Here is a 17,089-nt window from a genome sequence, read left to right as displayed (position 1 = left end):
TGCATAAATAAATGCTCACAAACCTCAAAGAAATGAAGCAACGCTATAAGAAGAGTGGGACATAATTCCTCCACAATGAAACGAGGGAGCGATAAAGTCCCACGGAAAGCGATTACTTCAAATTAATGCTGCTAAATGTGGTTGTGCAAGCCACTGAGTCATTGGGTGTTCTTGTTTTTCTACGGGACTGTATGACATTCACCCTTTGACAGCTCATTATTAATTCTTGTGTTATTTTACCACACTGGAGAGTAAGTGAAGGGGAGAGAGAGAAAGGGACAAATTCAGGGAGCATGATGTGAGGGACAGGCAGATGGAGACGAAGCTGCAGGCACAGATGAACTATTAACATAGCGTCAGTCTAATATTTGATTGTAAATGCTAAATGCACTGGTTCTTGCCTCATTCACTCATTAGTACAAAATTTTTTTAAGAAAGTGCTTTCTATCTAACACCCACATTCATACTGATGAACACATCAGAGAACGTGACACCAACTACAGCTTATCAGGATGCTCAGTTATAGAGTGCTACTTGTGTGTCAGCCTGCCACTATAGTAGCAGCTTTAGCAAGCAGCACTGCACCACTACTTTTTAACTGCACAGTTAAAGGTAACCGGCCATGATTTTGAGTCTGATTTCAAGCTAGTTTCCCTTAAAGCTGCACTTAAATGTGTCGCCCACTGTATTAAATTACATCAACCGCATGTGGACAAGATCTAGGAAACTAATTCTTAGCATAAACATCTGTTGTGCTTTTCCTTTCTGTACATCCTGCTGTTCAGCACATACTAAATGATATTTTAACAGTTGGTATAAAATGTGTATTTCCTGTTTTTTTAGTGTCTTGCATTTAAGAAATGTCTTGCTGGTATTTCTGCTGTACCAGAAAATTGTAGGACATACAGGAGGCAGAGTGCTGAGTACTGAGCTGAGTCACCGACCACCTCTGGGATTTGAACGATTATGCTTGAGTAAATGTTTCTCAATGTGAGCGTGTGTGTGTACATATGAGCATATCTGTGTGTGTTTTTGTGTTTCAGCTCCTGGCCACTGTGCTGTCTCAGTCGGTAAAAGCCAAGGAGCATCTCTTGGAGCAGTCGCAGTCTGTGGAGCAGTCAGCAAGTAAGCACACACACTCATACAAACACAGCGTAGCGCGATATCGCCGTCTGTATTTGAAGTGTTCATTCGTGTCAGCTTTAATTTAAGTGTGCTGCTGCAGTGATTTAAGCACAGATGACAAAGTTTGTCTCTGCCTGCTTGAAAGGAAACGCGTGCGATCAGTTAATTTGGAAAAAAAACCTGCTTTTGTCTGTAAGTGATGACAATTAAAAATGATCAAGGCAGTGTTCACAAGTACAACAAGCGCCTCGGAGCTTGTTTTGATTGCTTATGTGAATCACTTTTTATTCTTCAGCCTGGCCCTCTAAAGACCACATGTCTGTTCATATCAGACACAAGCAGCATTTCCAGTCTCGGTCCTTTTAGAAGAGTATTTCAAGTTATTCTTCATTTCTAAAAAGCTGCTGTAAGCAGCCGGGGACATGGCTTCTTGGGATGTCATGGATTCTTTCTTGTTCTCCTGAGTCAGAGCTCTAGCTGTAGCCGCAGAGGTTTGCTTGCAATAAGCAGAATAAAAAAACTGCTCAAAGAAATTCAACAGATTACGTTAAACTACCAGCTTAAAACTATTAATTTACATATCTAACGTTCCTGTGAGCGTGAAATACATTTATTTTGCAGAGGAAACACTTAGTTTGTCAGTTTTGATCGATTAGTATTGCAAGTGTGAAGCTAAAATGTTACGCTCTTTGTGTCTCATACTTATTTTGCGATACCGACACCGATACTGATGCTGATATTTGGTGATTTAAAAATGAAATGTCTTCTTTTCTTTTAGACACACAATCACAAACAGACGTCCCTGACATTTGTTATGTTTATTTGTTTACACATTCTCGCTCCGCTTGGATCAGCTGCAGAGCGCCCTCTGGTGGACAAACTATACCTTTCGCTTATTGCTTCTTTTTTCATTTTAGTTTCTCAGCCGTGATTACTGCTGGTTAATGCCAGTAAATGGCCAGTATCGATCAATAATATTGATCTTGTGTTTGAGTAAGTAGTTTTGGCTACCCAGTGATCCCTGATATCATCTCTCTGATAAAAACTAGCTGCGATACAGCACTAAAAACTGAACCATAGACAGATGTTGATGTTGTCATGCAGATTAGAGATCTCATCAGACCATCTCTTACAAAGTGAGTAATACAGATTTTAAAGAAGGAATTAAATTCACTTGGCCTTGGGCGTTTTTTAATCAGAAACGTCTATCTTTTTATTGGAGCCTCATATTTTTACATAAAAGAATCAACATGAATAAAAAATTAGTTCTGCTAACTCCATGAAGCATGAAATAGTTGCCAGAAAGGTGAAATTTGGGGGATTTTTTGCACATATGAAATTCGATTGGTATGCTTTTCACTTCTGCTACATCAGTATTTTTGTGGACTTCATTCCTCACAGTAGCACTGCATGTGTCGGATTCAATGCATTCAAATAACACTGATGATGTAGCGGTCTTGTATGAAAGAAGATGGACTTACAGGCGTTACAGGGTTGATATATTTGGGAAGTTTTAACTTCAGACGCGTTAATTTTACAGTCAAAACTTTAATGGTTGTTTTCTATCTAACACCCACATTCATACTGATGAACACATCAGAGAACGTGACACCAACTACAGCTTACAAACCTTATTTGTTACAAGCTGTTTGCAGGTCTGCATTACAGCAGGTGAGTGTTCACTTGGGGCTACAAAGACTAGCGTAGCATTGAAGCAAATGTTCTGTATTAATGTGCACGTACAGTTCATGGTGTAGACGCTTTCACAGTGTCTCAAGACTCCCACTTAAATTTGGGCACTTTGTAGCTGTAGCTGTTTTACTAATCTCACTTTAAAAGAAGCCCATAAATTAGCATGTTTAATCCGCTGTCATTCTACTGGTTTAAGTGTTATGTGGGAAGTGTAGTGCTAAAACAGCGCTGCCGAGCCAGCCAAGTATGAAAGCTGTTAAGAAGGGCTCCATAGGCAGTGGGAATCTGGCATGGTTTCCTTTCTCCTGCGCTTCTCCCACATAAGAATCCTTTAGATCACCACATAATATCATTTCTTGGCTTTGCAGCGTTTTGAAAAGCAAACAATTATGAGATAAGTTACTGTTTCTGATCTTTTTTCGGTTTCTTTGAAGTACAGTTAATTTCCTAGAACAGCTGTTTAGTGATGGTAGATTTCAAAGGACCACGATTTCACATGAAGCCGTTAATTTCTTAAACAACTCAATAGAAATAATAAATAGGCGGGTGTTTTGTAAACAGCTAGCTTTAAGGTGTAATTAACAGAGAAATGAAAATTGTTGAGAGTAATGTGATTTATTCTTTGTCCTTTCTCTTTGCCTTTCTTTATCACTTAAACCTTAAGGCTCTTCCAGCAGCACGGTTCACGAGCAGCGCTCGTTTGAACGGAAGGCCGAAGAGGATGATGGGAAAGTGAGTTGTATCTTCTTTTTTTTTTTTCTTTTTTTTCCCGGTGGATTGATTCATTCTGGTGCTTCCATTTTTCCGTTTGCTTCTGGTTCTTCTCAAGTAGCAGAAAGAACGTCTGCAATGGTGGGGTTTCAGTGGGAAACACGGTGATTGTGTTGCACCTGAAAAGATGGCACGCTGAGGCTGGGCATGCGAGTGTGTCACCATGGAGACAGGCAGAGTGACAGACACATCGAGGAGTCAGTTGCTGTCTTGCCTTCTGTCCCTCCCCCCTTTCCCTCTCCCTTTTCCCTCCCTCCCCTGCCCTCACACCGCACTGAGACACCCACATGCTGCTGGCAGTGCTGCGTGTTCTGTGGAGCTCAGGGCTGATCTGCGTGCTGCGTCCTAGCGTTTCCTCACTGACTGACCTCACGCAGCGCTCTATAACATGTACACCGCTGAAAATATAACACATATTTACCAGTGATTTAAAGAAGATTATTTTGTTAGACCCCTAAAGGTTTATTTAACCCCAAATCCCCTGGAAGGGTGTAGTGTCACAACATCAGGTGCTTAGAGTTTTGAGATCTCTAGCACGAAGACTTCCGTCATCGCTAAATACAAGGAAGGGGAATGAAGATATATTCATGTTGTGAACAGTTTGCCCAGCTCTAATTAACCAGCAGCAGAGCACGTAGTAATCCTTGTGGGGCTTTCTTTTTAGGGCCAGTCGATCTGTTTTGTTGTGTTTGTGAGTTTTTTTTAAATGCCCGAGGGCTAGAATCAGCAGGCAAAGACTCCAATCTGGCACACTGGAAAATGGAAATAGGTTATGAAAAGATTTATGTTATATAAACATATTTTTGCCTTGAAACCAGTAATGTTGTATATAGTTATTCTGAAACTGAGGGCCCCTTATTATAACTGGCTCATTGGTCTAGGGGTATGATTCTCGCTTCGGGTGCGAGAGGTCCCGGGTTCAACTCCCGGATGAGCCCTCATTTAATCCACCCATAAACCAGGTACTGGTACCTAAGTCCAGATCAACAGGGAGGGCTATGTAAAATATTTGCAAGGTTAAACATTAAATTTTCATACTAGATGCAGGTCTGGTTTAACGATGGTCACTGAAGATGAAAAAAATGAAGGAAATCTCATAAAGATGCTTTTGGCAAAAGGCTAGAAGGGTGAGTAAAATTGAAGGCTTACAGGGAAGTAGTGAGACCCGCTGTGACGTATAATGTGGATAACAAAAAGACAGGTGCCAGACTTCAAGGTTTTTGACCAGAATGGAGGGGGCCAGCTCAGGTTGATCATCTTGGAGCCAAAGATCGAGAGACAAGGCTGAGATAGTGGGTATGTTGGACAAAGGATGTCGAAGATGGAGCTGCCAGGCAGGAGGAAAGGAGAAGGAACACAGAGTAAGTTCATGGATGAGGTGAAGAAGGACATGAGGAGGGTTAGGGTGACACAGAATGCTAAGGACAGGGTGAGATGATTCAGTGTGGCGACCCCTAAAGGGAACCACATATTTGTATGAGTATAATTTGCTTACTGAAGATATGCTTTTATGTATTTCTATTTGTTAATTGACCTGCCCGGGGACAGTGTTTTGCCCTGTAGTGCTCTGCAACAGTCATGTGACTGAAAAGTATGAATTGAGATGATGGTGGGATGTAGCTCAGTGGCAGAGATCTCAAAACGTAAGAGGCTAATTAACACTAGGAGCAAGCAGGCATCTTATATTTGCACTTACTTTGTAATCTGTTATCCAGAATGTGTCTTACTCTTTGTACAAACCCTAGAGGATAACCAAGAGCACTGTGTGGGAGTGAAACATTATTTGGAAAAACTATTATTATTATTATTATTCCTGACAGTCTTGAAGTCATTTCAGGCAGAGTTTGAATAATTGGAGGGATTATTCTTCTTGTGTTTTATTCCCTTTTTAGTTAGAACGGCTCCCCTTCATGTGTTCCAGAGTAGGTTCAGTTTCCTTGCTGGCTAGGGCTCCGTTTGGGAATTTCCTTAGATGTTTCTGTGCTGTCTTCTAGAACAGTCCTCTCTCCTGTGTTGTAGAGCGGGCTCTAGAAGAGGCCTGTGGACTCTTCTAGAAGCAGGCAGTAGCGCTCTGTGTTCTCTGTTCTAGAAGCAGGCAGTAGTGGCGTGGCTGGGTGAGTTTCAGCTGCAGTTCTACACCACCCACTTCCTCACCGCGGGATATGATCTAGACACCATTAGCCGCATGACCCCTGAGGTAAGGTCATGACCCCTGACCCCCTCACGTCCCGCCCCTTGTCTGTCAAGGCTCCGCCCAGCACAGCTATCAAAAATCAGCTCCCCACTGACCTGGATGATGTCATCATGACCCTCCTGTCTCTGTCACCTGACCCCCCGGTGTGAGTCCTGAGCCTCAACCAGTCACTTCTCATGCTCCGTCTGCTTCATTTACATACCTGTGTTCACACATGGCCGCGTGTTCCAGTCTGTGCTGTAAACACTACTCTGTGTTTGTCCTTGAATGTGGTTTTTAATGTGATTGTGTGTGTGTATGTGTGCGCTGAAGCAAACACAGTGCTATGATGTAAACGTCCCCAAAGGACAGGCGACACTCATCAGAGATTATCCAAAGCCAAAATATTCCCGAAGGCATATCACGTGTGCAAATGTCCGAGTTGCCTGTAAAAACTGCTCACATTTGAATAGAAATGAAAATAAAAACACCTCCAGTAGAGGTGGTGAGTTCATGATGTGACTGAGTGTGCTTTGCGTTGAAGGATCTGACGGCAATTGGGGTCATGAAGCCCGGACATCGAAAGAAGTTAATATCAGAGATCAGCAAGCTGCCCTCCACAGACTGGCTGCCCGACCACAAGCCTGTAAGGATGTTAGCTGCTGCATACAATCTAGAATAAGGAGGTCGGACGAACACAAGAGCACAGACGCATCCAGCTCACGCAGCATCATAACTGTGCCTGTGTCTGTCTGTCTTTGTGTTTAATCAAGGCTAATCTGGCAGACTGGCTGTCTCACCTGGGCCTTAGTCAGTACTACCAGGTACTCGTGCAGAATGGTTATGAGAACATTGACTTTGTCTCGGACATCAGCCTTGAAGATCTGCGAGAGATTGGCATCACTAAGCTCGGTAAGATAAAACGTCATTATTAAGATTATAGGCAATATATTATAACACAAGTTCTATAGAAAAGTGCGACCTTCATTAGGAAGCCGGGTTCCTGTTAGCCGCTCTTAGTGTCTTTGTTCTGTGTTTGTTGTTTAGAAATTGCGTAGATATGAACAGACAGATGGATCAATTGCTTTAAATTGGCTAAAATGTGTCGAAGCGCATTTCAAGCTGTTCTCTATAATCACGTGTAACCATTTGTGTGTGAGAGATACAAGAATTTAATGTGAACAAAGGTATAAACGCATCACAGAGGGAACGTTGAGATTCAAATGAACCAATAAAGCGATAACAGACGATTATGCGCCCCATCATCTTCAGCCTGTTAAGTGTCTATTGTTTGCACCTGGTGAAGACGCTCTGTGTGACTCATTGTAACCAGCTGTCAAAACAAATGTAAAAATCGTCTCGGCACTGCTCTCGCTGCCAATCTGTAAATCGTATCTACCTCCTTTAAAAAATGTGACAGTCCCAAGAAGTAGCTCCACAAAATTTGTGTTTTTAGTGTGAAAAATGTGGTCAGTGAAGAAAGATAAAAACACAGGTTGCTTCTGCTTGTCTCCAAAAATCCTTTATCAAATTATAATGGAAGTCTATTGAACAGATTTTTGCCAGTTTTCTTGCTGTAATCTATAGCTTTCAGCATATACAAGCAAAAAAACCAACTTTTCTACAATGTAAAATATTATTTTAATAATAAAATAAATTATTAAACAAAAGTTTGAGGGGTGGCTCGAGACTTTTACATATGACAAAACAAGATAACAGGACTTCAACCTCTTCTCTGTAATTTGCCTCTTAACTGCAGTGATCCTTTGCTCATACCGAGGCTGCTGGCTTGTGGCTGGCTCTGAGCTCTGTGTGAGGTTGATTTAAATGTCTGAGCAAGTTGGATGTTACAAGTGTTTTTGTGGTTTAGTTTGTCAAAAACCGTGAAGAGCTTCCGCACTAACGCCATGTTTGCGTGTGGCTGCCAGCGTGCACATGAGCCAGTCATTTTAATGTTTAGACGTTTCAAACGGTGCAGGGCAGGATATGAACCAGAATTATGCTACTGGAAGAATTTGGACATAACATAGAGTGGGAGTGCTGCTTAGCAACGGTCCCACCAATAACACAATAACTTTTGCAAGCCAAGCGATTAATTCATTTATGAAATTCCAATGCTGCAAGGACAATATGTATAATGCTTACCATGTATTAAAGAACAGTATCCTGAAATGCAGCGAATTCAAATTGCTGGATTGGCGGACAGAGGCGGTTTCTTGCAAGTTAAGTAGATTTTTTTTAAGGCGCAAAAGTATGACATCACAACAATGTCATTGGTCACTTGCAATGTTGAACCTGGAACAACATTTAAGATAAGATAAGATAAGATAGAACTTTATTAATCCCTCGGGTGGGTTCCTCTGGGAAATTCGACTTCCAAAAAAAGCACAGCAACGACTGAAGTTACAGTTACAGAATTGTTATATATATATATATATATATACACACACACACACACACACATATATATAAATACAGAGACGAATATAAATAAAATATACAAAGGGGATAAATAGAATAAATAGGAATAAAAAATAAAAATACAAGTGAATTGCACATTTCAAGTATTGAGTCTATTGCACTGTTGACTATTTACAAAAAGTATTGCACAAGGTATTGTACAGTGAGGTGAAGAGGCACTACAGCTTAGTTGTTCCCCCCTCCTTTGTCCTCCTGTTTCCCCTCCCTCTCCCCTCCAGAGAGGAGTTAAACAGTCTGATGGCGTGTGGGACAAAGGAGTTTTTAAGTCTGTTAGTTCTTGTCTTGGGGAGAAGCAACCTGTCACTGAACAGACTCTTCTGGTTGTTAATGGCCGTGTGCAGAGGATGCCCAGCATTGTTCATAATGTCCATGATGATGATGATGATGTGGGAACAACACGAGGATATCAGATCCTACTTGGATAATACTGTTAAAAAACAAAACAAACCTATACAGAGATGTAATTATTATTCAACTTTTTGGAATTGTTCCAAAACCTTTGGGTTAGTTTTAATCTGCATGACTAGCGCAGAATGAGGTTGCCATTAAAGATTTGCAGTTTTCAAGAAAATGTAAATTTGTATTTCATGGTGGCTTTTATGCAGAAATGCCACTCTCTCCTAGCTTTGCAGTGTAAATATAGCTTATTCTCTTCTCACAATCCTCTGTTTTGCCCCGCACTCCTGCCCCCCCTCAGGTCATCAGAAGAAGATAATGTTGGGAGTGAAGCGGCTGAAGGAGCTTCAGAGAGGAGAAAGTGGCTCCGAGCCTCCTCAGAGCCCCTCTACACCTCCATCCAGCCCAGGCGGCAGCACTACATCAGAGCTGCGGAAAGAGGCGAGGAAGCAGAGGGACGGGGTGCCCAGCCCTCGGGCCAAACCTCGCCCAGGTCTCGCACACACACAGACCCCTCCCCACACACCGACTCAAACCCCACCGCAAACGCCCCCGCACACTCGGACCCAGCAGGCTTCCCCCAGGGCTCGGCCGCGGCCATCCACCCAGCAGTCGACAGCAGACTCGGCAGTACCTCTGCTGAGGCTGCCCAACGTGGAGGAAGAGCGACGGAGAACTCACAGTCTAATTGGCTCGGAATCAGACTCTAGATATGCCACCGTGTGCCGCAGCAGCTCTTCACATACCGCTGCCGCTAATGATGTCACTGTTAACCGCAGCCAATCATCTGTTACCCTTCGCCCGCGTAGGAAAGGTCGGCCCCCAACACCTCCTAAACGGTCCTGTTCTTCCATTACCGGGGGTGACGGGGAGGGCGAGGGGCAGGTGGAGGGACTGCTCGGGCTGCCAACCTATCGAGAGCGGCGAGCTAGTGACTGCGGCAGCCTGGGAGCTGCTTTAAGGGCTCAGGAGTCAGCAGGCTTGGAGAGGTCAGACGGAGCTTCTGGGAGTGTTCGCAGCCTCGCGGCCATGCTGGAAACATCCATCGTGAGTGGAACCAAAACGCTGCCGAAGAATCTGGGAAGCAGCACGAACTACCTGCAGGTGGGTGACAGTGACTGTGAGAGTCAAATGTATGAGTTTTTTGGGCTACATGTCTAACAGTGATGTGATCTACAGGTGAGTCGCCAGGCAGGCGCAGGAGGTCTCGGATCTGAAGAAGATGATGTTTTAAATCGCCGCAGGACCATCAGTGGACCCGAAGGCCTCCCTGGAGATCAGTCTGACCAATTACCTCAGCAACCGGTCCCGCGACGCCCCGAGCCTCGGCCCCGCTCCACCGTGCTCACCTCAGCATCAGAGATCACAGACGGCACAGCGACGCTCCGGAGGAAGCCGCGTCCTGTGGCCGCGGACTCTGAAGCTCCTGCATCTGTGTCTACCACGGTTGTTACCACGACTACTGGCTCTGACACCATACGCAGGAGGCCACGCACGACTGAGCACACGGAGCATCTCATTCAAAGCAATAACCAATCAGATTCTCCTATCAGTCAAATAGATAGCTGCCGTAAAATTGAAAGCGAGCCGCAGCAGAACGGCGGCGTGATCCTGAGGCGGAGGCCGGTGTCTGAGATCTCCGAGAGGACGGAGACCAACAAGGAGAGCTGTGAGTGGATGGAAGCTAGGAAGTCTCTGAAGCCACCAGTTTCACCCAAACCATCCACTGTCACCCTGAAGAAGCCGCAAGCTGACCCCCCGACTCCGACTCGTAGGGTCCCCATACCTGGGCCTGACACTGCTGAGCTGGCCCAGAGCCCCGGTGAGACACACACACAACACATGGTCACTGAATTTAACTTCTGTGTCAGAAAATCAAAATCCTATACTTAGGGCGTTTAAATATTTATTAATTTCTGCCTTTATTTGGTGGAGAAAGTGGAAACAGAGACAGAAAAGAAGAACACGCAACTCCCCCCATAAAACCTTTGATGTTTTATGATGTTTTATTACAACATGCTGACATCAGCCTGTTATGGCGTCATCTTATGTTGATGACGTACGGTTTCATATTGAACAAACAAAAAGTGCATTGTATCGCTCCCTCAATGGCCTTTCATATTATATAATACTGGATATGGTTTCGTGAAACCTTTTGACCTTGGGCACTAACAATGAAAGTCAAGGTCAAATCACAAAAACAGTCGCCTCAAGGAGCTTTGTATTATATGTTAAAGACTCTACAATCCAACAGAAAAATCCCAACAATCAGACGACCCCCTATGAGCAAACATTTGGCGAGAGTAGGGAAGAAAAACTCCCATTTCACAGGAAGAACCAAAAAAACGGATGGGACCATTTTTCTTCTCTTCTAAACTCAGACACATACAGCTCACTACCCACATGTTTAATAAAATATAGTTAATATTAATTAACTTGGCTTATAACACACATTGCATAGTTGAGTACAGCAAATATAAAAGGTCCTATTATATTATTTTCCGTGTTACCTTAATTTAAATATCATTAACATCTGTTCATATTCATGACAAACATTGTTTTTAAATTAATGTCATTTAATCCAAAGACATCCTGCTTTATGTGTAGCCTTGTACTCTGCATGAAATCAGTGATTAGTAAAAGAGTTAGAATTCATCACATGCGGTGGCTCCATAAGCGTTTACAGTTGTTATCCCTCGCTGTGTTCAGAAGTGCTCTTTTACACTCCAGTGGTTATTTGAGTTACTGTTGACTTCCTGTCAACTCAGAGCACTCTGGCCATTCTCCTCCCACCTGTGACATCAACAAAGCTTTTTCACCTTGAGAACTGCAGCTGGCTAGATATTTTCCCTTAAACCATAGAGATGGTTGTGTGGGGAAAATCCCAGCAGCTTCTGAAGTCATCAGACCTGCCCGACAAGCACCAACAAACAAACATCCCACATCAAAAGCCACTTAAATCTTCTTTCTTTCTCTTTTCTGCTCAGTTTGAAGTTGAGCAGGTCGTGCTGAGCATTTCAGGACATGATTTGCTGCCACTCGATTAGCTGACACTTTTTGGTCACACACGGGTCAAAACCTCATTAAGTCATTCAGTATTAAAAACTGAAATGTTTCTGTTGCTCTGTAAATTCAAAACCAGGCAAGTAAACTATGCCAGGAAACAAAGGTGCTCAAAGACTAAAACATTTTTAAAAAATCAATAATCGATAACAGCAGTCTCTTTGTTTTGATTCTTCAGAGAAATAGATATCATCTATGTGAGAAAAATGACGTCGTTCTTTGTGATTCTCTCTGAGCAGAGTCGAAGCGTGTCCCTCCCCCCGTGTCCCCGAAGCCGCGTGGGCCTCCGACAGCACCTAAACCTGGCAAAGCAATAGTAGCTTCAGCAACCATGAGCCCGAGCCCCGCCGCTACCAGCCCGGCTGCAGCCAGCCCCACCCCGGCCCCCAAACCCTCCTCTCCGCTCTCTGCCGCCCCTCTTCCAGCCCCCGACACCCCCTCCGCTCCCTGCCTCTCACCCGGGCTCCCTCTCACTTCCCCTTCTCCAGCCCAGAGTCCGTCCACTCCCTCACCGCACCCCGTCAAACCTCCACGCTCCTCGATCACCGGTCTCTCCATCGACCTGTTGGGCTTGCGGGAAGTGGAGGAGGAAGAGGATAGGAGGCGAGATGAAGAGGAAAGGAGGAGAGAGCGAGAGCACAGGAGGCACAAAGAGCAGGAAGAGGAGAGAAGCAGAGCCGAGGACGGGGCTTTGAAGGAGCTGGAGAGGAAGTCCTCAAAGAGCGACAGTGTGGAGAGTCGAGCAGGGGAAGGAGAGCAGGAGGGAGAGGTTCAGCATCGGCTGGAGGAGACCAGCGCCTCTTTGGCTGCAGCTCTGGAGGCTGTGGAGCATCAGATCAAAGAGGAGGACACACAAAATGAGTGAGTACTAGAAGTAAATCTCATTTTCCCACTGAAAGGAGATTTATATTCATCGGGACTGCATGTTGGCACCAAACCTAATGACAAAGGGATTAGATCATAAATAACTTGACGCGGTGTAGAGCTGCAAATTGAGACAGTTTATTACAGGCTTCAGTGTAATGGAAGTGCTAGTGCTGTACAGAAAGGACTCCCGAGGCTCGTGTTGACATCAAGCTCAAGATTGTGAGAAATATACACACACTCCTGGTTTGAGTATAGACAGTACAAAACATGGATGTAGCCATTGATCTTAAGTGGGCCCAACCAGTGAAACTCCCTTTTCTGCCAGGTTAAAGATATTTAATCCCTGACATATCTTGATACAGGAAAAAGAAGTGAAACTTCAGCAGCTTTTTGCATGATAAATGTGTAAAAAAACAGAAAATCTTCTGGTAAGATGCTCAGATTGTCAAACCTTACATTTGACAGCCCTGATCTATGGGTTTGAAGTTTTGTTTGATCTCCTGTGAAAACCAAAACAGGAAGGGGATATATGTTTTTCCCCATTAGCTATCAGCAGTTATTCCAGTGCAGCTGAAAGGGCAAAGAAGGAGAAGGATATAAAGCAGCACTTTTATTCTAATCCAATGAGTTGCTTTAAAACAGCAATCCAAATTTGTTTTTGTTTAATATCATCAACTCATTCCCCCTCAGTTGATCAACTCAGTGGAGTGGAGGAATTCAAAAATCTGGACCCAGCCAGGGTTTGCTTGTGCGTATGGGTATGTTTGTCGCGCACGCAAACGGACGATGAAATTGCATTTCCTGCGGCTGCTTCACAAACAAAGCCGTGCCGCGTTTTGATCGCAATGATTTAAATGCAAAGCAGCGGCCGTGGTAAACATTCCCTTTGTTTTAAAAACAGCTCTGTGATTCACTGTAAGGAAAGTGAACAGCAAAGCAGTGAGGCTGTCAGGAAGAAGACCAAAAACAGTGCAAGGGGATTACACGCTGCGAGTCCACTCGGGGAGGCGTCGTGAATCCAAGAATTGCCGACTGCACCACTATCAATAATGACAGGACAACAAAGCTAGAAGGTTGCTGTTAGATATAACAGGGCATCGAATAGCTAAGTAGCCAAATGGGTTTTGGAATTCATGGAGACAAACAATTAGAAGGAAAACAAACTTGCTGGGTGGAAAAAAATCAAATATTACCAGCTGAAACTATCCAAATGACTCCTCTGGCATCTTTAGCTGCTTCAACTAGAGGTGGGCGTAGTAGTATCGATCCGACACTGGTATTGGTATTGGATCAATACTATCAGGGTAAGATACTTTGCTTCTATCCTCTAAGTTAAGTATGTAGCTCAGTGAACTGTGTTAAATAAATTATTTTGGGGGAAATGAAAAATATTCCTCAGACATGCACTTTGAAAAATGTCTCAACCTTTTTGTGTTGACTGTCAGGTCTGTTTTATTTATAGCCTATAGCTCATTTAAATCGTTAAATTAGTGATCAGCAAAGTGTGTTCAGAATTTGCAAACTGATGATGACTCACCTCATGAATCATGACACACTACTCTAAGTTAAAAGTATTATGTATAATTGAAAGCATTAGTGTTGATGCTGGTATCGGTAATACCGGCCCTGTATTCACAAGTGAATAAGCACAACACAGAACAAGCTTAAACACATGAACTTTGGACAGTTTTGGGAGAATTAGGTCAGGACTGTCTGACATGCAGCATGCAACAGGAAGTAACCTGCTTCACACACATTCACACCTCTGGATATATCTCCACGTGGTTTTATGTGAGGGTGCATGCAAGAAGCAGCACTGGTAAATGCTGCAGACAGTTTGCACAACCACTTAATCCAACATCGCACGGAATTTATACTCAGGAGCTGGAATGTTAGCTGGTCTAAGTCCTTATATGTGGAAATAAGACCTTAACCCTGTATTTTGAAAGAAATGTGAAAAACTTTTGCTATGATCTATTTCTTTGTTCCCTGACTGCCAAAACTTTATCTTGAACTTAAAATTTGAACAAAAACAAACAAACAAAATATACATATTCTTATTGCCTGGGGTTAGAGGTCATCACCGGTGACAACTTAGGTCACAGAAGGTCATTCAAAGTAGCTAATGTGCGATCAGTGTTAGATATTTGCATCCTCTCAAATCCCTCCACTTTCCATCTCTGATTCTTTGCTGTATGCCTCAGCACTAACCGAACCCTTCTTTTATTCTCGCCCAACTTCCAGCTCTCTCTCCGGAAAAAAAGCAACAGTCTCCATCTTGGACGACATTGGCAGCATGTTTGACGACTTGGCAGACCAACTGGATGCGATGCTGGACTGATCTGCTGCACGCATCTCATTTTCCTACAAGCCCTTTCCCTCGCCTCCCCCCTCATCACGCGTAGGTGTAAGAAAACTCTCCCGAGGCTCAGTGCCGGCGCGGAGAGTGTGTGTTCGAGCGTGCGCCCCCTCGTGCGTGCGTGAGCGCTTTCTCATGTAGCCTTGTACAGTACTGACGAGGGGAGTGGGGGGGGGGGGGTCCTCTTTGTCTGGTGCAGTAGCTCTAGTACGCCTCCTGGTGCAAGGAGGCCGCTCCCACACAACCTCTGACCTCTGCAGCTCAGCATGTCACCGCCGCCGCCTCCGCTGCCACCCGGCCTCAGATGGCTGTGTGAACCATGAGAAGCACAATCATTTTCCTCATCCTTTGATCTCTACAGACTTGGACCGACATGCTGACTCAGTCAGACAGGGAGACAGCAGATAAGCATATTGCTTGCAAAATAAGCACACTATCCATCTGGCAGGGAGATAGCTAGATACATAGATAGACAAGGTAGATACTGATGAGACGTCCAAGAAGATTTATAAAAGCACACGGGGAGAGAGGCGGGCCGCTTTCTGTGCCCGATTCGCTCCTGCAGCGTCAAAAGGATGCATTTTTCCAGTCAACTCGTAGCCTCTATTTCTCTTCTGTTCCAGTGGAGGATTATGGTTAGCCGGACTTCCTGACTCCCTGTGTGTCGTCTCTGTTCATGTTGTTGTTGTTGTTGCTGCCGTTGCCGTTGTCGTCGTCGTGTGTAGTCCCTGCTGATGCTCACGTCAGTGTCCTCCCTCTCGTACAGTAGTTGTTGTAATGATCAGAAAGATGATATAGATGTGTGTCCATGAGTTTTGAGACACTCGCACGCACACACACATGCACACACTTATTACATCTTGCTAGTCTTCAGCTTTGTTGGCGGTTAACTCCAGCTGCGGAGGTTTGCTTGAAAATGAATCTGCACACACACACACATACACACACACACCACACCCATGAACATATATTATATATATATATAAATATTTACAAGCACACTCATGCGGTATATCCCTTTGTCCTGCTGCAGTGAACAGTGTTTATAAAAGATAAACCTATATTTCAATGCTTTATATAGTACATCCAGTATACATACATAGAGTTTATAGTATACCTGGGTATTTGAGCTGTTATGGCTCCCTCTAGTGTTGGTTAGTGAAACTGCCTCTAATTGGCCCACCTTGAATCTCGTCTCCCCCACTTTTTGTTTTTTTACAATCTCCCTCTGTGTCTGGTTTGTTAACTCTACATCTCTCTGTGCCTTCGTAGTGTTCTTCATATATTCAGTTTTTTGGTTTGTTTGGTTTTTGTTCCATACTTTAACATATTTATTGGGGTTTTTTTGGGTTCCTTACAAGCCCTTTTGTGTCTGTGATGTCTGAATAGCTTCTATATACGACCTCTAAAATTAGTCAGCTTGTCTACCCCATTTAAAACCAGCCCATGTAAGTCCCCCCGTAAGCTGTAATAAGTTGGCTCCGCTCCTCCTTGAATCCCTGGTTTTTAGTGGCCCACTCAGAGCCCCCCCCCCCCCCTCAAACCCCCCCAGTGTTAGCCAGACAGTGGATCAACCACCGGTGTTCATCCCCCAATGAAGAGTCCACTTGTATTTTTATGCTCTTTGAAAACAAAGATGATATATTTGAGAGACAGATGGATCTATGTGAATACTATTAATAATAACAATAACGATAATGGCTGTAGGCATTGAGGTGAGCTTCTGGTTGAGTTCTGGATGTGTTGTGACGGCTGTTGTGCCATGTTGGTTGGGTTTAGGTTGTGTTTCTGCTGTGACGATGCATTCCTGTACAGCTGTGATGAGAATAAATGTAAAAAAAAATAAATAAACCGGATGCTACTCTTTCGCAGTTGTTCTTTTGCATCTCGCCTTCTACAGCAGGCCTGATTACGCCCGAGTCACTTCACCCGCACACAATGGCAGAACATGTCAGTGGAAAATCCTCTGGTAATGATTTTGCTGCTTTTGGAATGCTCTCCAAAAGAATCAGAAACCTAAGTGAATCTATCTCCATTTTTAAGACCGAATGCATTGAATTTTCAGGCAAAATACTGTTATAAATTGCAGAACAAGATTTATTACCTACCCAAACCCGAGCGTACAGCGATAAAATATAACTGAACAGGTAATGTGTATTTTG

At 43.9% G+C, this 17,089-nt stretch overlaps 1 protein-coding gene and 1 non-coding gene across 5 annotated transcripts in view; both read left to right on the top strand.

The window, feature by feature from the left end:
• The window catches only part of LOC147327542 (uncharacterized), a 51,294-nt gene extending 34,516 nt beyond the window's left edge, over positions 1 to 16,778 (top strand). For 2 of the 4 annotated variants that reach the window (XM_086295223.1, XM_086295219.1), the window contains 9 exons: positions 1,044 to 1,125; positions 3,482 to 3,549; positions 5,678 to 5,785; positions 6,306 to 6,407; positions 6,535 to 6,673; positions 8,940 to 9,742; positions 9,818 to 10,460; positions 11,941 to 12,562; positions 14,813 to 16,778. In XM_086295223.1, the coding sequence (XP_086151349.1) occupies positions 1,044 to 1,125; positions 3,482 to 3,549; positions 5,678 to 5,785; positions 6,306 to 6,407; positions 6,535 to 6,673; positions 8,940 to 9,742; positions 9,818 to 10,460; positions 11,941 to 12,562; positions 14,813 to 14,909 (2,664 nt within the window). In that variant the 3' untranslated portion in view covers positions 14,910 to 16,778. The remainder of the gene's footprint in view (positions 1 to 1,043; positions 1,126 to 3,481; positions 3,550 to 5,677; positions 5,786 to 6,305; positions 6,408 to 6,534; positions 6,674 to 8,939; positions 9,743 to 9,817; positions 10,461 to 11,940; positions 12,563 to 14,812) is intronic. The other 2 variants (XM_086295220.1, XM_086295222.1) reach the window with 2 other exon arrangements.
• trnap-cgg (transfer RNA proline (anticodon CGG)) lies at positions 4,455 to 4,526 on the top strand. Its single transcript has one exon. It is a non-coding gene; the product is annotated as a tRNA-Pro (tRNA).
• Positions 16,779 to 17,089: the final 311 nt, after the last annotated feature.

The sequence above is a fragment of the Aulonocara sp. 'chitande type north' Nkhata Bay genome, linkage group LG6 (genome assembly GCF_057382095.1).
Source record: "Aulonocara sp. 'chitande type north' Nkhata Bay isolate Kocher_YH1m ecotype deep benthic linkage group LG6, A_spYH_male_GT1.1, whole genome shotgun sequence".
Taxonomy (NCBI): Eukaryota; Metazoa; Chordata; class Actinopteri; order Cichliformes; family Cichlidae; genus Aulonocara; species Aulonocara sp. 'chitande type north' Nkhata Bay.
Note: the sequence above shows the minus strand (reverse complement) of the source record. Positions and strands in the feature narration are given on the sequence as shown.